The 21,799-nt window shown below is 39.6% G+C and overlaps 1 protein-coding gene across 8 annotated transcripts in view; it reads right to left on the bottom strand.

Moving 5' to 3' along the window:
* Positions 1 to 21,799, bottom strand: part of rock2a (rho-associated, coiled-coil containing protein kinase 2a) — a 56,324-nt gene that overhangs the window by 4,188 nt on the left and 30,337 nt on the right. For all 8 annotated transcript variants that reach the window (XR_009791420.1, XM_061794631.1, XM_061794630.1 and 5 more), the window contains 29 exons: positions 17,013 to 17,094; positions 16,815 to 16,915; positions 16,521 to 16,658; positions 16,142 to 16,402; positions 14,660 to 14,804; positions 14,441 to 14,579; positions 11,975 to 12,066; positions 11,733 to 11,892; positions 11,576 to 11,630; positions 10,252 to 10,340; positions 10,123 to 10,171; positions 9,658 to 9,793; positions 9,306 to 9,397; positions 8,793 to 9,039; positions 5,891 to 5,997; positions 5,549 to 5,708; positions 5,234 to 5,394; positions 4,758 to 4,942; positions 4,590 to 4,659; positions 4,251 to 4,354; positions 3,103 to 3,289; positions 2,912 to 3,005; positions 2,744 to 2,838; positions 2,428 to 2,619; positions 2,059 to 2,227; positions 1,856 to 1,926; positions 1,684 to 1,772; positions 1,460 to 1,538; positions 33 to 300 (listed from right to left, as the gene is read on the bottom strand). Coding sequence is in view for 7 of the 8 variants with exons in the window: in XM_061794631.1 (XP_061650615.1) it covers positions 33 to 300; positions 1,460 to 1,538; positions 1,684 to 1,772; positions 1,856 to 1,926; positions 2,059 to 2,227; positions 2,428 to 2,619; positions 2,744 to 2,838; positions 2,912 to 3,005; positions 3,103 to 3,289; positions 4,251 to 4,354; positions 4,590 to 4,659; positions 4,758 to 4,942; positions 5,234 to 5,394; positions 5,549 to 5,708; positions 5,891 to 5,997; positions 8,793 to 9,039; positions 9,306 to 9,397; positions 9,658 to 9,793; positions 10,123 to 10,171; positions 10,252 to 10,340; positions 11,576 to 11,630; positions 11,733 to 11,892; positions 11,975 to 12,066; positions 14,441 to 14,579; positions 14,660 to 14,804; positions 16,142 to 16,402; positions 16,521 to 16,658; positions 16,815 to 16,915; positions 17,013 to 17,094 (3,817 nt within the window). In the remaining variant the exon portion in view is untranslated. The remainder of the gene's footprint in view (positions 1 to 32; positions 301 to 1,459; positions 1,539 to 1,683; positions 1,773 to 1,855; positions 1,927 to 2,058; positions 2,228 to 2,427; positions 2,620 to 2,743; positions 2,839 to 2,911; positions 3,006 to 3,102; positions 3,290 to 4,250; positions 4,355 to 4,589; positions 4,660 to 4,757; positions 4,943 to 5,233; positions 5,395 to 5,548; positions 5,709 to 5,890; positions 5,998 to 8,792; positions 9,040 to 9,305; positions 9,398 to 9,657; positions 9,794 to 10,122; positions 10,172 to 10,251; positions 10,341 to 11,575; positions 11,631 to 11,732; positions 11,893 to 11,974; positions 12,067 to 14,440; positions 14,580 to 14,659; positions 14,805 to 16,141; positions 16,403 to 16,520; positions 16,659 to 16,814; positions 16,916 to 17,012; positions 17,095 to 21,799) is intronic.

A 21,799-nucleotide genomic window follows, 5' to 3' on the forward strand; every position in this document is an offset into this window, starting at 1 on the left:
TACACTGGAAAAATTGTCTTGATCAACTTTACCTTTGCAAGGAGCGATGATCTCCTCTTTTTTGTCCATATGGTCCTTGTGGCACTTAATGTGGCAGCGCCGACATTCCAAAGCAGGCGGAGGCTTGAACATGTTCCATAGTGGTTTGGTGCATGCCTCACAGTTGGTGGGGAAGTGGTAAAGCGTGGGGATGAACTCGTGGCCTTTGTGACAGATGTAGCTGGACTTTTCACCGATTGGCAGAGGCTCTACAGGAAATTCAGGCTCCTTTTTGCTCTCACCTTCATTGGCATAAAGAATCTGAAGGGGCGAAATTTTTTTTGTCTTCAACTGATGTTTATTTAAACCATCTTTCTCAAATAATTATCTATTTATTTTTCCATTTTTAGGCACTTCAGCATGCCCTGGTCAAAGCATTTGATTCATTCTTTTGAATCCATTCCAGTTCAGTAGGAAAATCCATACATCAGCAACAGTGTAGTATTGGATCTTTTTGTTCTAAAGTACTTGGTTTTTGCCTTGTTTCTGTTTGTTTTGCTGATGACATAGAGACCCTGATTTATACTCTTGTCAGATGTGGTTCGGTTAAAATGAACTGTGGTACGAGTTGCTTGGTTTGGTTACGTGTTAATGCTATCACCTTAACCCTGGTGCACAACCAACAACCGAGACCGCTTGAAGAGGTTGGGCCTCGGTGCACGTGCATGTGATGTCTGGTGTAGTTCATTTCATTTCAGCTCAAGTGTGAAGGATGCACAGACCAATGACAAGGCCCAGCGCGAGAAAGCCAGCAAAAATATGTTGGATCCGACGTCTCTCTACAGCTTGTCCTCATCAGTTTGTGTGTTCCGTGCCCCGGTGGGTGCGATTGGCCAATTTCTTTATTTGGGCTGCACACTGTCAGGCATTTGGCTTTGACATCAAAAGATGAATATGAAACAAGAGATCAATGTTTCACATCTGGATCAGAGACACAACTAAGAAGATAGTAAGTAAAGAACAGTTGTACTAATTAGAGGTGTAATGAGACAGTTGTCTAATGGTGGATCACAAGTAATTATGCAACTGAGAAAAGATGAAAACACTATCAGAGCCAAAAACATTGTCCACAGACAATACAACCATTTGGACGTCTTGATTAAGAAAGAAACCACTGATGTACTGAGTAACTGACGTCGAACAGGTAGACCAAGTAAAGGCTTGATTCGCCTATTAAAAGCGAAGGATTTGCAACTGAATATTAAGTCATATAGCTTTAGTTTTGTTACAAATAATCATCTAAGTTGTGTATCAGATGCAGAGGTAAATACCTGGAAACAAAAACCCATGTCCCATATTCATCTTTAAATGCCAAACCACTCAGTCAGTAAAAATAAACTCACTGTTCCAGTACTTTTGGAGGGGAGTGTATCTTTAAATGTAGTGTATGTCCTCAAAGAGTGACGTTGCAATTACAAACCTGGAATATTCTTGGAATGTCCTTGGCATCAGCTCGGTACACATCTGTTTGAGTGACAGGCCTCACATGGAAGAGTTTGCTGTGCAGAGAAAAAAAAAAGGAATCATATATGCCCCCTGCTGCACTACTGAGTGATACAGGCTTCACTCTCAGGAAGTAATCAAACTCATGTAATTGACAACCGACCTAGTGTTTCTGCAGTTCGATTCAGGTGCTGTACTCACTCTATATCAAGCACCATATAAGGAATGGACTGCTCTTTGTCTTGTTCGCTCTTGTAGAAGAGAATCTTCTTGCTGCTCACAACAACATACTACAGCAAGAGGAGAGAACATGATTAAAAAAAATTTTTTTAAAAATTCCCATTTTACGTTTCACTTATCAGTTTTTGTTTACCTTTTTCTCCCATCCAAACTTCTTGGTGTTGTTACGCACAGGGAGGGAAAGCCACCCTTCAAGTCTTGTTTCTAAGAGAAAAATTAATCCTTAGGCTCATGTAAGGATGATTTATATTTTTAATTGAACTCCGAGTAAATGCTGTTTTAAAAATGTATTTTATGTGAATACAGTTTATAGTGCATCTCTTAATTTACTTTTACCTGTAAAGGCATCATCTGCATCAAAATCCGGTCCACTACTGATGCTGGCAGAGTCCATTGATTGAACACTGAGTGACTGGAGGAGATTCCTCAGCTGCTCAATGTCACTGTCTTTACTGTCCAGAGCCATCTGGAGCTCAATGCGCATCTGACTCTCATCTGCCAATTGCTACAAAGCACAATTAAAAAGGAAACAGGTGTGATCAAATATACTGACAGAAGGTGGTATTATGCCCCAACATTAACTTTGAAAAAAGGTGTGTAAATCATTGTGGTGCATATTAAAAAAACCTTACTATACCAACTCAATCACCTCATCCAAAATGTCTTGTGAATAATGCAAAACCAAACTGAGAGTGTTCTACTCACTGCCTGCATTTCGTTGATCTCTCGCTGATATTTGATGATGGTACTGTTGAGCTTTTCTTTTTCCGATCTCAGCTCCAGCTGCAGCTTTCTGTTCTCCTTCTCCTTGCGGCGCATGTCTGTGTCGTTGCCACGGCGACTACTTCCACCACGTATCTCCTTTCTGTTCAGGATCTCTGCCAGCTTATTGACAGCCTGTAGATGGACATTTATTTAGTTTTTAAAAATCCAATTCCTGAAATGTACTGGTGTAAAACAAGCACCTTGAAATGTTGGAACAAACACAGCTTTGCATGGCTGTTGTTGCAACATCACAAACCTGAGTTTTCAGGGTCCTCTCAGACTGCAGCTGCTTCTCAAATGTGTGCTTCATCTGAATTATATGCTGCTCCCAATCCTTGGACTTCTCTGTTTCTGTATTTTTTTTAAACGCGGCAATGATGACTAGTTTTAGTGGAATTGTATGTTAAACAATAAATGTCAATACCTTCAAGGGCTTCCTTCATTTTATTGTTGAGCTCCTCCTTCTCATTGGCCAGGTTGGCGACATCACTGGTCAGGGTCCTATTGGCTTCTTCCAACTATAACATCAACAATATTGCAACAGATATGGTAGCTTTGTGCGTCACTTTTATTCACAGTATTAAATGCCGCACACATACAGACTTCAAAATTTACCGAATTGATGGTGATGTCCTTCTCTGACAATTCCTGACGATGGCGGGCCATCATCTCCTTCAGCTCCAGCTCCTTCATGATTTTTTCCTTTTCCAGATCAGAGTATTGCTCCTCAGCAATAGAGCGAGCTAGCTGCTCTGAGTCAGCCTTAGTAAGTGTGATTTCCAGCTGGGCAGCCAGAGAATCTCTGAAAGATTCACAAATGAAAGGCTGAGCATCAGCCATCCACAAACCTATGATATAAATACTTCATCAAGCCTGTAATTTAGAATGTGAATTAACAGGACCTTATCACGTACCTCTACAAAGGACTAGTAACTTTGGCACAGGGATTTTTTTTTCTTTTGTAACATTTCCCTTTTAGTATAGGAAAATATTACATGTATGTAACATTAATGATTCTGAACATAATCATGTATATTTCTAATTATTTTTGGAAATGTATCCAGCCAGCTATAGTCATTTCATTTGGAGGGTACATGGACTGAACTAACTCAGTTACACTGTACCACTAGAGGCTGCTATTAGCAATAGAATGTCAAAAAAGAAAAACTGGCTGGAGAAAATGTCTGAATGTAAACGATGCTATATTATCATCGTCAATTGTTAGTTTGTTTGTCATCAGAACCAGAATCATCTTTATTTGCCAAGTATGTCCAAAACACACAAGGAATTTGTCTCCGGTAGTTGGAGCCGCTCTAGTACAACAGACGGTCAATTTACAGAACACTTTGGAGACAGAGACATTGACAAAAAACAAGGATGCAAAAAGATGCAGAGTCCTCTAGCACTTAGAGCAGTTCGAATAACTAATATTGCAATAGACCGGTGCAATGACCATTGTGCAAGGGGTGCTGAGACTGCAAGGAGTGTATGCGGTTTAAAGTGACGAGTAGTGCGATAATCTGGGACAATGTTGGTTGTGCAAATGTTACAGATACTCCTCAATCAGTGTGCAAATGGAGCAGATGGCATGAGTGGCCAGTATATGCAAATAGTGCAGCATGGCGAGACAACGACCGTGAGTGCACGAGTAGTACATAATTGGCCCCACAGAAATGTGACAACAATTGTCATGTTCCATTCATCCATTTTCTGAACCGCTTATCCTCACTAGGGCAGAAATTGTTTTTTAAAAGTTAAAACACCTCTCCTCCTGTAGTTCTTGAAGCGACTGCTGCACCTCTTTGAAGAGTTTGTTCCTCTCCTCACATTCCTCTTTTAGTTCACGAACCTGGGTCTTATACAAAGTCTGGTAAATAAAAAAAACACAGGTCAAATAAATGATTGCTACACTAATTTGAATTTATTGCTTTATGTTTTTATAATTTCTATTTATTTTATTGCTGATGGTTTTATTCAGTTTGCATATAAAAAAAGATGCATTGGATAAAAATAAAAGGGATGCTTAGGTGTCACATTACAAAATATAAAAGTATAATGAACTAATTTTTAACAGTGAAACATTGTAAGGGGAATAGACTCACAGAAAAATACTGTTCAGCTTCTAACTGGTCTTGGAGTTCCTTCATTTGCCCGTCTGTGTCTTGTCTTTCTCTGTAGACAAAACGGGCATTTTTATTGCGATCCATCCTCTCTGCATGTCCAACTAAGAAACGTGCATCAAAATAAGTGGTAATAAAAAAATAACTAACCTGCGGAGCTCATGGTTCTGTTTTTCCAAGCTGCGTTTAATGTCCAGTAGGTGATTTGTTTCTTGCTTGAGCTGCTTTTCGGACGTTCGCAAAGAATTTAGCTGTTGATTCTGGGCCTTCAAGTCGTTCTGTGTCAGGTTACGTTTCTGGGTCTCCTGTTCAATCTTCAACGTTAGATTCTTCACCTGTAGGCAAGGACAACAGGACAAAAATGCTGGCAAATAAAGAGAGGCTGTCTTTTCCTTTTGTGATACTCTATTTAATCAGTTTCTCCTTTTACAAATAAACAAAATCCCAACCCATGTGAGTCCCAATAAACCAATACCTCCGTGTTGTGGTCAGTATATGTATACTGAAGTGTTCATTTCCATACAGCTCAAGACTAACATCTGAGTACTGAATAAAGTCTATAATATATATATATATATATACATATATATATATATATATAATATTGATTGAGAACAGTTACTCACCTCATCCGTGAGGTGGTCTTTGTGTCTGCGCAGCTCATCCAGCTTCTGAAGAGCTTGTTTATAGTCACAGTCCATCATGCTGCTATGCTTCTCCTGTTCAAGTATTCTGTTCTCCAGTCGCAGCTTGGCTGCTCGTTCCTCTGCCAGCTTCTGCTCCATCTCTGGGTTGTATAAGGATACATCAAGATATATTCTGTACTAAGGGACATTTCACAATGATTAAATGTTTCATACACTCTTCCTTTTTCTAGGATGGACCAAGCATCAGGACGGTGACTAGACAAATTCTGAATAAGTAAACTTAGAGAATCTTACCCTTCATAGACTCTGATTTTGCACCTTCGATGGTTACTTTTATCTTGTTCTTGTCTGCCAGCAGAGCCCTGGTGGCTTTATGGGAGCTCTCCTCCTGCTCCAGCCCCTGCTGCAGCACCTTCAGCTTGTAGGTGAAATCAATCTCTTTGTTGCTCTTCTCCTGTGTATAAGCGCAAACATGTTTTAACAGGCAGTACAAAGCTGGAACTGTCACCCATGCCCAAGGTAAGATACCAAAGAGTCCAGAACCACATATGGAAGCGAATAATGATAAAAGGAAAAATTTTGCTTGAGAGAGTTAGTTTCAAACAGACATGTATTTGGTGTGATGATGATGTTTACCTTTTCCAAGTCAGTGAGCTTCTCCTGAAGATGCCTCTTCTCAGTCTCCATTTTGGAGAGAGCTCGTTTCTGCTGCTGTACCTCCTCCTCAAGGCCAGAGATACGCCCTACAAGATGGATATGGTGAGTAAATATTCCACACAACACACACTTTCAACTTAAACAAACTATAACCACAAAGGGTTTAAAATTTATTGAGTGTAGCAAGTACAGCTAGTGTGTTGGTACTCTTGGTGCAATCAAATAATCATGACAAATAGCAGCAGTGGTGATCAAATGAGTGTTGTTTGTTTTGCTCGTCATATTTCACTGATAAATTGTCACGGACAACAATGCATATTGTGTAAGTGAGTACTGAAATGTAGAGAAACAATGTCTCTAAGTTTGAAGACAAACAGTTGAACATTGTGACTGGTAGAGAGGTGATAGACTTAAGTTATCTAGGCCATCTGAGGTCAGATTATATCCTTTTTAATCATTATGGTGCATCCTTTGACACACTACCATAATCTCTGAAAGTTCTAAGAAGACGAGTTAGTAAATTTAGCAGCCTAAATGTATGATTCTGAGGTAAGTAGTACCAGTATGGGATTCCAAAATAAAATTGTACCCCAATGAGGTATTTTATTATAAATATTTCAGTTGTTTCATGCCACACATTCAGCAAGTAAAAAAATGACTAAAATGACTTTTATTTTCATATGAAGACTTGCCTCTCATTTAAGTCCAAAAGGAGACAGCTTATTCAACTATGATGAGCTCCTGTACGTGCTGCTGAGTGTCTCAATGCATTGTATTGTCCATCATAGAGCACTGTTCCTCAGTCTTCGCAACAACATAAAGGAAAACAAACCATGGTCCTATAGAGATCACAAAACCCTTTCCTGTCGTCTGCAATTATGGTCATAACCGATCTGGGGGAAAGGCCTCCAATGTTAAAGCTCCAAATACTTACAACTTTACAAAAAGGGTTTATCTCATGAATGTTTTTAGAGGCCTTGAAATGAAATTATCGCAAATTTATATGGCTGTAAATGTTCACCAAAACACTAATGTGTGTGTGGTTAATGAAGATTTTATTTCATCGGTGCTTATTTTATCTGTCTATATGGTTGTAATGGCATAAAGCGTATACGGAAAGTATTCAGACCCCCTTAATTTTTTTTCACTCTTTGTTATATTACAGCCATTTGCAAAAATCAGTTAAGTTCATTTTTTCCTCATTAATGTACACACAGCACCCCATATTGACAGAAAAAAAAACGGAATAGTTGAAATTTTTGCAGATTTATTAAAAAAGAAAAACTGAAATATCAGACAGCCATATGTATTAAGACCCTTTGCTCAGTATTTAGTAGAAGAACCCTTTTGAGCTAATACAGCCAGGAGTCTTTTTGGGAATGATGCAGTTTTTCACACCTGGATTTGGGGATCCTCTGTCATTCCTCCTTGCAGATCCTCTCCAGTTCTGTCAGGTTGGATGGTGAACATTGGTGGAAAGCCATTTTCAGTTCTCCCCAGAGATGCTCGATTTGGTTTAAGTCAGGGTTCTGGCTGGGCCATTCAAGAACAGTCGCGGAGTTGTTCTCCAGCCACTCTTTTTTCATTTAAGCTGTGTGCTTAGGGTCATAGTCTTGTTGCGAGGTGAACCTTCGGCCCAGTCTGAGGTCCTGAGCACTCTGGAGAAGGTTTTTGTCCAGGATATCCCTGTACTTGGCCGTATTCATCTTTTCTTCAATGCCAACCAGTCTTCCTGTCCCTGCAGCTGAAAAACACCCGCACAGCATGATGCTGCCACCACCATGCTTCACTGTTGGGACTGCATTGGAAAGGTGATGAGAAGTGCCTGGTTTTCTCCACACACACCGCTCAGAATTAAGGCCAAAAAGTTCTACCTTGGTCTCATAAAACCAGATAATCTTATTTTTTAACCATCTTGGAATCCTTCAGGTGTTTTTTTTTTTTTTTTTTTAAGCAAACTCCATGCGGGCTTTTATGTGTCTTGCACTGAGAAGAGGCTTCCGTCAGGCCACTCTGACATAAAGCCCCGACAGGTGGAGGGCTGCAGTGATGGTTGACTTTCTAGAACTTTTTCCCATCTCCCAACTGCATCTCTGGAGCTCAGCCACAGTGATCTTTGGGTTCTTCTTTACCTCTCTCACCAAGGCTCTTCTCCCTCGATGGGTCAGTTTGGACGGACGGCCAACTCTAGGAAGGGTTCTGGTCGTCCCAAACGTCTTCCATTTAAGGATTATGGAGGCCACTGTGCTCTTAGGAAACTTAAGTGCAGCAGAATTTTTTTGTAACCTTGGCCAGATCTGTGCCTTACCACAATTTTATCTCTGAGCTCTTCAGGCAGTTCCTTTGATCTCATGATTTTCATTTGCTCTCACATGCACTGTGAGCCGTAAGGTCTTAAGACAGGTGTGTGGCTTTCCAAATCAAGTCCAATCAGTATAATCAAACACAGCTGGAGTCCAGTGAAGGTGTAGAACCATCTCATGGATGATCAGAAGAAATGGACAGCACCAGTTAAATATATGAGTCTCACAGCAAAGGGTCTGAATACTGATATTTCAGTTTTTCTCTTTTAATAACTGCAAACATTTGTGCAAGTTTGTATCCTGGTTAAATAAAAATTGGCAACCTTACAAGGATCACATAACCACACTTTAATTTACACAATGAGATAAAATTGATTCTAAGGTAGTTAAATTTTGTTTCTTTAGTCAGGTATCAGCGGTACAGAACAAATTAAATTTATCCCAACAAGTGTACAATTAACCTTTCTTGCACAAATTCATTCTCAAATGTTTAAGGTGATTTTTGAAGCTGTAAGTGTTGGTCGTTTAGAACTGTGGCGTCCAACTCCTGTGCTGAGTAAAGCATTAATCTTACGCACCCATCAAGTCACTGATGGTCTCTGAGCCCTGGCTGTGCTCCCTGCGTTCTGTCTCCAGGGCGGCCTGCAGGCTGATGCATTCCTTCTCGAGGCTTAACTTGCTGCGTTCCAGCAGACAGCATTTGTCCTGCAGCTCTCGCGTGTTCACCTCCAGCTGCTGCAGCTGTTTGCTGTTCTCTGTCTGGGTTTTACGGAGCCTCGTTGCAGACTCAGATTCAGCCCGCAGCAATATGTTGGCTTCTTCCAGCTGAGAGAGAATAATGTTGAAACAAAAAAAAAACTCTTCTTAATCTAAAATTTTGACAGGAAAGCATAAAGCAATTTAGCAACTTCAGTGTGTAGAGAAGCCAAGCACTAGTAACTTTAATCTGTGGCTTGCAAAGCACGTAAACTGTTAGAGAACATTGCTATGCATACGTTTTGTTCATATTTACCTGAAAATGAAAATATAAATGAAGAATATGTAAATATATTCAAGAAAAAAAAGCCCTGACCTGAAAAAAACTGACTGACCTGTTTCTGCAGATGAATGTTCTTTTCATTAGAAATGTGTGAATTCTGATTTCTTCTTTTTAGGTCATCTAGCTGATCACGGAGGTTGTTGACTGGAAAACAAGGTATAATAAAAGTATAGGCCACTTTATCACATGACTCATTGTTTCTTCACCTTAACCAAGAATAAAAAGCTCCTGATAAAGTTTTAAAATTAAAGACAACTATATTCATTTTCAATTATCGCAATAATATGTTAATTGTGTTGATTTGAATGATTTTATTAGTCATCACATTTATTCAATGACTGCCTTTTAAGAAGGATCCCAAAAATGTAATGGCATGAAGTCATATAGTTACTTTCTGTTGTCACCTTCATTTTCCAGACAGCGTTTCCTGTCAGCTTCGCTCTCAGCCTTGCGGTGGCTCTCCATGCTCTTGTGCTGCAGAAGGGCCTTCTCCCTTTCCAGCTGCCTCATGCTTGACTCCAAATTCTTCCTGCTAGTCACCTAAAAGTAACCATTTGTGTTGCACTAAATGTAAATAGTGTTCGTTTCTCAGTCCTGTGATTTTATCACTATTTTAATGACAAATGATAATAAAATTCAGTCTTTAACACCCCACAGACATTTTATGTGGTTGTTACCATTTCAGAAGCACTCTCATTCAACTGAAACAAACTAAAAACTACCAAAAAAACAATGAAAATTAATTCAGCGTGTAAAGCTCAACTATCCTAGAAGGAAAACTAGATTGTATCTCCAGCAAAATATTGCAATGTAAAATATTCAAGTCAAATCTGTCTGTACAGCAAGTTTCTCATCACTTATTGTTCTACCTCATCTTCAAGTTCTTTCGAGACTTTGTCCAGACGACTAGTGGCAGCTCTGAAGTGATACAGATAAATAATTATAAGAAACTTTAGTCTCATCAATGAGTCAGGCTTTGTCAGCTTCAGCTCATGTACCTAAATTTGTGCTCCAGATCGTCTTTGGCTTGCTTCTCATTATTCAGCTGCACTTCCAAGTGATGAAGCTTCTTCTGCAGTGCTACAGACTGAAATAAATACATAAATAAATAAACTTACAGTATACTTTGTACAAACACCCAAATACAATATAATCTTTGTTCTTCAGCAAACACAGAACTAACAAAAGGGAGAGACATTCAACTTCATGTAACTTCAAGTCTGTGACACTCGTGAAAGCATTAGCCAATGTGAATCAATTTCAGCCGGCACGATGCACGACTGGTTAGCACATCTGCCTCACAGTTCTGGGGACCGGGGTTCAAATCCCGGCCCCGCCTGTGTGGAGTTTGCATGTTCTGCCCGTCCCTGGGTGGGCTTTCTCCGGGCACTCCGGTTTCCTCCCACATCCCAAAAACATGCATGGTAGGTTGATTGAAGACTCTGAATTGCCTGTAGGTGTGAATTGCCCTGCGATTGGCTGGCGACCGGTTCAGGATGTACCCCGCCTCCCCCCCGAAGATAGCTGGGATAGGCTCCAGCAGCCCGCGACCCTAGTGAGGATAAGCGGTAAAAGAAAATGGATGGATGGATGAAACAATTTCATCTTCTGTTGTGTAAAGAGGCAGACTGTCCAAGCGCTGAATGATACCCTGATTCAGTTCTGGGAGGAGATCCCAGAGGAGACTAGCTGTCATCGCAGCAGTAACAGGGCGTGTATACAGTCATTTGGAGGTCACACACACTACTGAGCTACATAATGAGTTGCCTTGAAATGTTTTTGTCTATAATCCATTGATCATTCTTACATTATTTGAGTTTCGAATTTAAAAAAACAACAACAACAAAAAAAACATTTTTAACTGAAATATTTCATTTATTGAGATCCGGGATGTGTGAATTCTTATTTATTAACATTGGTTATAAGCCTTTTTTAGCTCAGCAAGCTCACTGAAGTATGTCAAGACAATTAAACAGATTGTTGAACCACCTAATCCTTCATATTCCTTCAAAGTAGTAGTGGATTAGGAGTGCTTAATTCCATTTTAAATAAAGTCAATGGGGATTCCGTGAATTAGTTTTAGGCTCAACGGTTCAACTGAATTATTTTTATAGAGACAAGAGCACAGAGGATAAGTGTACAAAAGAAGTGCTTTCGGTTGTGTTGCACTAGTAGGATGTTTGATAGCTGTCAATGTACTTTCATGTGGGCTTGTGTTAAGATTGGTCTCCATTGTTTATGTAATGCATGGGAGTTTTATTAGTGTGGTTAAGGAGGACAAACAAACAAAATAATGAATGTATGTCGTGTGAATTCACTTACCTCTCCCTTTGAATTATCATTAAGATATGAGGAGTTCTTCGACGCATTTAGTAACCTAAATAACAAAGCAAAAAATACGGAAATAGAAATCGATGATTACTGTAACTACAAGTAGATGAAAGTTAGCATTCCCAAAAACCTTAACTTCATGACTTACTGGTCTTCTTTGAAGTAGGTGAAGCCCACAAAGGGGAGCTGATTTCCAACAAAAGCCTTGGGTGTGGGGAACGTCTCTACATCACCTTTATCATCTTCAATCTCATCAAAGTTACTGGTGTCAATGTCACTGCTCAGCTCGGGGACCACAGGTGCAACGGCTAAGAAGAACAAAAATAAATGAGAATGTTTTGTACAAACCTGAGCATTTATGTTCATTTAATTATCCGTAGTGATATTAACTCTCTCTGATTGTGTCAAAGGTCCACTGGTCGTTCCTGAAGAAAGGGTGTCGCTTGATGTCCTCCACACCATTCTGTCCCAATCGCACTTCCCTATAAAATAAAATAATAATAATAATAATAAAAAAAAACAAAAATGACCAAACAGAGGTTACCTTTGTTTACTGTTCCCATTTTCCTGTATTGTAAACAGTTAAGTAAAATCCTGTTAAACTTGAATAAAAACCACATTTAACGTTAGTAGTGTAGAATTAAAGGTCAATTCAAAGTTGGGAATTGGAATACTGAATTACAGCTTTTTGTATATACAGTATACGGTGGGCGACTGGTTAGAGCGTCTGCCTCACAGTTCTGAGGACCGGGGTTCAATCCCGGCCCCGCCTGTGTGGAGTTTGCATGTTCTCCCCGTGCCTGCGTGGGTTTTCTCCGGGCACTCCGGTTTCCTCCCACATCCCAAGAACATGCATGGTAGGTTAATTGACAACTCTAAATTGCCCGCAGGTGTGAATGTGAGTGCGGATGGTTGTTTGTTTGTGTGTGCCCTGCGATTGGCTGGCAACCAGTTCTGGGTGTACCCCGCCTCCTGCCCGATGATAGCTGGGATAGGCTCCAGCATGCCCGCGACCCTAGTGAGGAGAAGCGGCTCAGAAAATGGATGGATGGATGTATATTTTGGATGAGCGAATGTGGGAGTGGGTCTAAAGAGTGTGCTACCAGCAAAAAGATATTTATGGCTAGTTACACAATGTAACACCATGCCACAAATTGTCATCCATCTATTTTCCATGCAGCTTAAACAATAAAGTGTTTAGAAGACATTGGAGTACGTCCAAGATGACAGGGCGAGAGGCTGGTTACACCCTGGTCGAACCTCATAATCATATATCAAGAAAGACAAACATCAACAATGATGGGCAATTTAGAGTCTTCAATTAACATACCTAACATACCTGTATTGTACATAATTTGTTTTGATTGTGGGAGGAAGTCTGAGCACCTGGACAGAAACCACACAAGCACAGGGAGATCACGCAAGCGCCACAAAGACGGCTGTTCAAGCATTTTCCACAATGCTTATCCTCACTAGGGTCGCGGGTGTGCTGGAGCCTATCCAGCTAACTCTGGGCGCGCGGCGGGGTACACCCTGAACTGGTCGCCAGCCAATCGCAGGGCACATATAAACAAACAACCATTCACACTCACAGTCATACCTACGAACAATTTAGAGTCTTCAATTAACTTACCATTGCATGTTTTTGGGATGTTGGAGGAAACCAGAGTACCCGGTGAAAACCCACGCAGCCATGGGGAGAACATGCAAACTCTACCCAGGCAATGCCGGATTTGAACTCAGGTCCTCAGAACTGTGAGGCAGACGTGCTAACCAGTCGTCCATATACAACCCCAAGTCCAATTAAGTTGGGCTTTGTGTTAAACATAAATAAAAACAGAATACAATGATTTGCAAATGATGTTCAACCTATATTTAATTGAATACACTACAAAGACAAGAGATACAATTCTAAGTTAATGATTATTTGCTAAAAACAATCAAGTTTATCAGTTTGCACATTAAATATCTTGTCTTTGTAGTGTATTCAATTAAATATAGCTTGAACATGATTTTCAAATCATTGTATTCTGTTTTTATTTATGTTTAACACAATGTCCCAACTTCATTAGAATTGGGGTTGTAATGAGATTTCATCCTGTCTACCAAGTGTTAATAGCAACAGCAGAAGAAGCTGTTTGGCATAGGCAGTGAAGAATTGGCACATTTGACATAAATGCAACACAGACTCAGTTGTGCTCCTCATCCCACATCTTTTTTAATTGTATGAAATGTATCGTCAAGAAGCATTACTAAACAGAGAAATAAATAATATATTGGCAAACACTTTGGTTCGTGTTTTAGTGTTGCTTCTCAAAAGCTGCCCACCTAAGTCTTCCTGTTATCTCTTTTCCTCTGAAGATAATTATGTGTTGCCTAACCTCTACTTTCTCCTGAGCGCACGTTAACGGGAGAACACAGCTTGTTTTTCCCCATGTTTTTCATCGAGGAGGTATATGAACAAACAGTATACAATATCTTGACTATTTTACATGAGATCAAAGTAATCCTTACAAGTCGAGCATTTGAGGCAATGTTTAACGCTTTATTGCTCAGTGACTGTTTTTTTGTCAGTCTTTATGTCGCAAAGTGTTCTCTGTCAATTGACTGTCTGTTGTCGTACTCGAGCGGCTCCAACTACCAGAGACAAATTCCTTGTGTGTTTTTTGGACATACTTGGCAAATAAAGATGATTCTGATTCTGATGTCAACCAAGCCATGATAATCTTACAGTAGAGCAATCTTGTACTTCTTTACACAGTTGATTGATACAAGTGGCAGGGACACTTAAAGAATAAAATATTTGTGGACTGGTGGACTTATAATGCAAAAAGGAAGCATGATCCATTTTCATACCTGTCAGTCAAGAAGGCACAGATTATATTCTTTGCATCTTTGGAGATTTCTACGTCATCTGGAAAGTTGAGGGAGTTTTTATGGTCCATGATCTTACTATAGGTTCCCACCAGAGAGTCAGCATAAAATGGCGTGTCACCTGAGTGCACAAAACGATTTAATGAGTTACTACTACTCGTGAAAAAACACTTTGGCACACAAAGGGCAAAAAGCACTGACCAACAAGCATTTCAAAGATGAAGACGCCAACAGACCACCAGTCACATTCTCTCCCATAATAACCATCGCCTCCCTGGGATTTCAGCACTTCAGGAGAAATGTAGTCAGGGGTTCCAACTGCTGTGTCACAATGTACCATACCAGTCTGTAACACAAATCAAAATGTAAATATTCAACAGATTCTTAGATTTTAAAATCATAATCTCAATTTAATTTCGTGTGATACAGCTCCCGTTAGTACCTAACATTATTCCTGCCAAGAAATACAACTGTAATCTATAGAATCAAACATCCCTGAGGTTAAAAAAAATAATAATAATAGTAAAAATCTCAATTCAACTGACATTTACGGCTCCAAAGTTGTTCAAAACAGTCAAAGTGCTGTCATGCACAACATCACACAGGATGTTATCTTATTGCACAAGATCTCAGTTTAGCAAACCTAAAAGAATGTACGTTTGTCTTTTTCTTTCTTTCCTTTTTGGGTTATAATTTATTCCAAAAGAACGAAAATGGTCAACAGTGGAAAAGAAGACTACAGTATACACCGTAATTTCTCATGTGCAATCCACATTTCCCCCCCCCCCAAAAAATTGTCAAAAGTCAATAGTGCGCATTATACATAGGTATAGGGGAAAATGTGTGGTGGGGGAAACTTTCACATTTTATAAATGTATGGCACCATCTACAGGTTATGAACAAGCTGTACACTTTCACTCCAATATGCCACCGCCACCTAGAGGTTATGAAAAAGGTGTAGCCTACACTGTCATTGCAATACTGTTCTCTTAAATACGACTGATGACAACAACCATCATTAATTTCTTTATGGTTATGTTTTGTTTAATGGTAATGCTTTTCTGAAATGTTTGAGTTTAATTTGAATCTCATTAAAATAAAATTAAATGTGTTCCGCCTGGCCCTTCATGTTTTCTTTGAAGAATTGTACCCATCTTACAAATTCTGCCTGGGGAATAATCAAACATGAGGACAAATGTGTGTTTTCGCATTTACTAAATAAACATAGGGCTGTGAATTTCAAAATAAGAGTAAATAAAAAAAGTATTACATGTTCAAATAAAGTGCTTAACATCAGAATCATTCTTAGAAAAAAACCTAACAAAATACATATAATACTTCATGTTTTCATCGTATGGGTAGAAGCAAAATCATGCATTGTAAAAATGCATTATACATAGAAGGGTTTTCCAGAATTTTGAGGTCAACTTTGGGGGTGCGTATTATACAAGGGTGCGCATTATACACAACAAATTACGGTACTGGAAGTTATGTGGGCAAAGAACTCAAGGCACGAGGACTCCAGTACTACCCTTCAAGTGTACTAGCAAAGTAAGAGTGTTTTATTGATTTTGCTTTTTAGTTCCTGGTCCATTTTAAATCTTGGAAGTTCCAGTGTATTCTTTAAAAACATATCCTATCCTATCCATATTTTACAGCTTTCCAAGTTTGAATGAAACTCACTGAGTCCATCTTCATGCATGTACCGAAGTCCGCAAGCTTCAGGTGTCCATGTCTGTCGAGCAGCATGTTGTCTGGTTTGACATCACGGTGAATGAAGCCCATCGAGTGAATAGCATCCAGTGCCATCACCACCTCTGCGGTGTAAAACTTGGCCCATTTCTCTGGCACATCGTAGGTACTGGTGAGGTTAACCAGGTCACCTCCTGGCATGTACTCCATCACCATGTAGAGGTAGTGCTCATCTTGGAAGGCGCAGCACAACTGAGCAAGCAAACAAGACAAGCTCCTTTATAGATAATTTCACATCATACTGTATATCGTAAGAAAAATGGCTATAAAAGTACATCGGTTTGTTTGAACGGTGGCTTAAATGTCATACCTGCACCACCCATGGACTGTTGGCAAAGGCCATGATGTCCCTTTCTTCCCAGAAGAAGGCAGAGTCTGACCGTTTGATCATCTCAAACTTGCTGAGAAGCTTCATGGCGTAGACTTTCTGAGAGGCTTTATGCCTGACCTGAATTATGACAGAAGACAGTATGTATGTTTGGTGTTAATGCCTTGCCAAACGGTGCTTTATCAGACAGTATCAATTTGACAATTTTGATAATCTATTCATATTTTCAAGTGACTGTTACTAAATCAGGTCACACATAACGTCAGGCATACTCACCAGTTGAACCTCACCAAAAGCTCCTCGGCCAATCACTTTAACTCTATCAAAGTCCTCTGACTTCATCTGCAGGTCTCTGACCTGTTTTATGACATTCTCATCTGAGAATAAAAGGTCATTAATATCGTTGATACTTGTCAAAGAAACAGGAAACTGTATAAACAACAACACCACTCCTCTGATACTTAAAATACTTACATCGATTTAAAAACGTTTCAATATTTTTGTTCTTGCGAAGTGCAGGGTAGTCCAAATCTAAGACCACCGCATTTAAGGAGTCCTGGGGGGAAAAAAAACAAAACAAAAAAACAGAGTTAAACAAACAGAAAGGGTCCGACACTTACCACCACTTACACATAGACACTAGCCCGCTCGGGCCAGGACAAATTTCTAAGTCACAGAAAATTTTTGCCTGCGGTCAGTGTCAGTGTCGGTCTGAAATTCTTTTATCACCGAAACATCCCGTCCAAGGCAGAATGTTGTGATGACGCAACAGGAGAGACTGCAACCAGTCCTGACTGGATAAACGCACACGAATTTGGGTTACCCTCAAGACGACAACTGAAGCTAACGCCGCTAGCCTCATACAGCAGCTTATACTTTGCAGCCTTTAGAATGTTAATCCGATCTCCCTGAGCGTGCTTTAAACTGTTTATTGACACCCCAGTTACGATTTACTGTAAAACTAAGTGCACAACAAAAATAATTACCCTCATTTTATATTTAAACAAGAGAAATAGCCAGATTAAGGCTAACAATCAATGCAAAACTCTATTGACAGGCTAGCTAATAATAGCATTTGGTCACAGGAGGAATTCACCTTCAAATATTCAGACAGAAACACCGTAATAACACATACAGACACATAATATAACAATACTCATGGGCATATATTCCTCCGAATCTGTGAAAAACAAGTTTATTAACGTAATATCGCGACTTTCTTCTTCTACAGTAAATGTGTAGCTCCATGGATGCATCGCACCACACTGGCCCTAAGAGGCCAAGGCGCACACAGCAGGAACAGCAGATACTGTCATTGACTGTATAAAAAGATACACACTTTCTGTGAAATAATATCAGACTAAACTTTTCCTGTTTTAGTCAATTAGGATTACCTAAATTATTCTATTTAATAAATGCTAGAATAATGAGAGGATTTTTTTAAAACAACTGTAATAGACAATACAGTCATGGCAAAAATCATTGGCACGTTTTTAGCCATGAATGTATTTATTTTTCCTTTGTTTTTTTTTTGTTTTTTTTTTATTTCTATTATGTTAAGATATTTTAATTGTTACAAATTTATTTTCTGGTTGTTCTTTTAAGTTGTATTTAAAGTTGAGTTTTGGTAGTTGAATAAATAAAAAGTTTTGTAATCAATGATGTTTCTTAATCATGATTTCACTGTTAATCAAATTGATTGTGATTATTATTTTTTCCATAATCACCCAGCGCTAGAGTAGCATTCCCTCCCCCTTCACACTGCGCAGGCACGCAAGGACTGGGAAGCAAACCCGAACAAACATCTCAGATCATATAGCCAATAGGACTCACCATAAATTGAAAAATTTAGAGCCAATCTATATGATCGGTATTGGCAGTGATCAGCAGATCGGCAGCATTAAACACTGATCAGAGCACCCCTAATATAGCATAGTGTGCACAACAAGACAAGATAAAGCACTGTTGGAATGTCAGTACTAAGTAAACATTTTTAAGCTTTCATTTGTGTAATTGCAATGCCTTGATTTTAGTCAGGTTATTACAGACTAATTGCCAAGAATGCAATTGTACTAATACATTTTTAAAAGGGCCTTAAATAATACAGTATAAATCCGAATACGAAATAATCACTAAAACAACGCATTATATCATGAATATACGGGGTCAGTACAGGTTCTGACAGGGTCACCACATGTCGGGCCACCACTTAATAAACCTTAACATCGGATAAGAAGAGAACACAAAAAAGTCAAATGTATTTTTTAATTGCAATATATCAGCTTGTCCCTCACCAAAAAAATAAATGACAGCTACAATATGCCAACAGATAAATGTTGCATGTCAAGTAATAATTTAAAAAAAGGGCCCAACATTTACTAATAAATGATGAGAACAATAATTTTAATTAAATCATTTTAAACTTTGCTGATGTTTTTGTCGTGTAATATGCCAAACTGCATTTTGAGATTCTTGTCTGCACACTGGATGACTCAGTTTTCTATTAACAGCCGCCTACTACACCATCACTGGCATTCGTGCATGTGACAAATGATAAGATCACTGTTTCTATTGTCATTTTGTTCAAAGTGTGTAATACATAATATGTCAATACAAAGCCTAGTCTTTTTGTGGTGAAGAGATGCTCATGGTCTTTATAAGGACAGCATCAGCTACTACACACGTATAGTGTCAATATCCAGAAAAACAAGAGGGCTTCATATACAGTGGGTATGGAAAGTATTCAGACCTCTTACATTTTTCACTCTTTGTTATACTGCAGCCATTTGCTAAAATCATTTTATATTTTTTTCCTCATTAATGTACACACAGCACCCCATATTGACAGAAAATATTTATTGAAAAAGAAACACTAAAATATCACACAGCCATAAGTATTCAAACCCTTTGCTCAGTATTTAGTAGACGCACCCATTTGAGCTAATACAGCCATGAGTCTTTTTGGGAACTATGCAACACGTTTTTCACACCTGGATTTTGGGATCCTCTGCCATTACTCCTTGCAGATCCTCTCCAGTTCTGTCAGGTTGGATGGTGAACGTTGGTGGACAGCCATTTTAAGTGGTCTGCAGAGATGCTCGATTGGGTTTAAGTCAGGCTGAGCCATTCAAGAACAGTCACGGAGTTGTTCTGAAGCCACTCCATTATTTTAGCTGTGTGCTTAGGGTCATTGTCTTGTTGGAAGGTGAACCTTCCCGGCCCAGTCTGAGGTCCTAAGCACTCTGGAGAAGGTTTTTGTCCAGGATCTCCCTATACTTGGCCACATTCATCTTTCCTTCGATTGCAACCGGTCGTCCTGTCCCTGCAGCTGACAAACACCCCCATAGCATGATGCTGCCACCACCATGTTTCACTGTTGGGACTGTATTGAACAGGTGATGAGCAGTGCCTGGTTTTCTCCACACATACCGCTTAGAATTAAGGCCAAAAAGTTCAATCTTGGTCGCATCAGACCAGAGAATCTTATTTCTCACCATCTTGGAGCCCTTCAGGTGTTTTTTTTAGCAAACTCCATGCGGGCTTTTATGTGTCTTGCACTGAGGAGAGGCTTCCGTCGGGCCACTCTGCCATAAAGCCCTGACTGGTGCAGGGCTGCAGTGATGGTTGACTTTCTAAAACTTTCTCCCATCTCCCAACTGCATCTCTGGAGCTCAGCCAGAGTGATCTTTGGGTTTTTCTTTACCTCTCTCAGCAAGGCTCTTCTCCCCCGATTGCTCAGTTTGGCCAGCTCTAGGAAGGGTTCTGGTCGTCCCAAATGTCTTCTATTTAAGCATTATGGAGGCTACTGTGCTCTTAGGAACCTAAAGTGCAGCAGAATTTTTTTTTTTAACCTTGGCCAGATCTGTGCCTTGCCACAATTCTGTCTCTGAACTCTTCAGGGTGTTCCTTTGACCTCATGATTATCATTTGCTCTGACATGCACTGTGAGCTGTAAGGTCTTATATTGACAGGTGTGTGGCTTTCCCAATCAAGTACACTTAGTTTCATCAAACAAAGCTGGACTTCAATGAAGGTGTAGAACCATCTCAAGGATGATCAGAAGAAATGGACAGAACCTGAGTTAAATATACGAGTGTCACTGCAAAGGGTCTGAATACTTATGGCTGTATTTTTCTATACAATATAGTACACCCCCCGGTATTCATGGTGGATAGGGACCGAGTCCTGCCACGAACAGCAAAAAAATGTGAGGAATTGATGCCCTCCCTAAAATGTTTATAATGGTCTACACTACATATATAAGGTTTAGCTTTTGAGGTATAGAGACAAAGATAAATTATTTCAAAACCCTTTTCACCATGAATGTGATCTATATCCTGTACAGAATTGAATTGAAAAGAATATTTTTGGGAGGGAACGTAAAAATAAACAAGTGAGACCATGTGGTGGCACAAGTGTGCAGTGTGCACATCCTCTTATAACCAAGGGTGTGGCTGTGTTCAGAATTAACCAATAACAGTCAAACTGATGTTAAATGAGAGTTACCAGACACCTACCACCATTCAAAGTGCCTCTAATTAACCCCAAATTAAGTTCAGCTGTTCTAGTATTCTTTTCCTGACATTTTTGTAGTAAGTTGTGGTCTGCAGAGAGCTTTGACAGCAGCAGAGGGATCTCATTGTTCAGAAGCTATCAGTCACGAGAAGGTTACAAAAAGAATTTCCGAGGTATTCACTATACCATGGGTGGAGACAGTCATCAAGTGGAGAAAATATGGCACAACAATGGCATTATCAAGAAGTGGACATCAATCCGAAATTGATGAAAACACGAGACAAAAACTGGTCAGGGAGGCTGCCAAGTGGCGGACATCAACACTGAAGGAGGTACTGGAATTTCTAGCAGGTAGTATTGTAATAAATATATACTGTACATTAATATACATTTAGAAAATATTGTAACATAAATTTGGTGCTATATCGCCCACTTGTTCAGTGTCGTGTCCCCTCCCTTTCTCTCCAACTTTCTCTGTAGTTTCTTTTATGCTTTTTTTCAGTGTTTTATCTGCCTCTCCTCATGCTATTTCAAATGTTTCCCACTCGGGTGCCGTCAGTCTGCGGCGAGCGAACACTCTTGTTTCAGCAGCTCAACAGCACTTCCCCATTAAAGGACTAACCTCACACAAAGCTACTATTTAAGGGAAAAAAATACACATGCAAGGGGCGGAGAAGGGCACACAGGGAGGAGGGGAGGGTTTGTGCACATAAAAATACATGGACCAGGATCTCCCAAAAAGCAAT

Source organism: Phyllopteryx taeniolatus, chromosome 13 (assembly GCF_024500385.1).
Source record: "Phyllopteryx taeniolatus isolate TA_2022b chromosome 13, UOR_Ptae_1.2, whole genome shotgun sequence".
NCBI classification, from domain to species: Eukaryota; Metazoa; Chordata; class Actinopteri; order Syngnathiformes; family Syngnathidae; genus Phyllopteryx; species Phyllopteryx taeniolatus.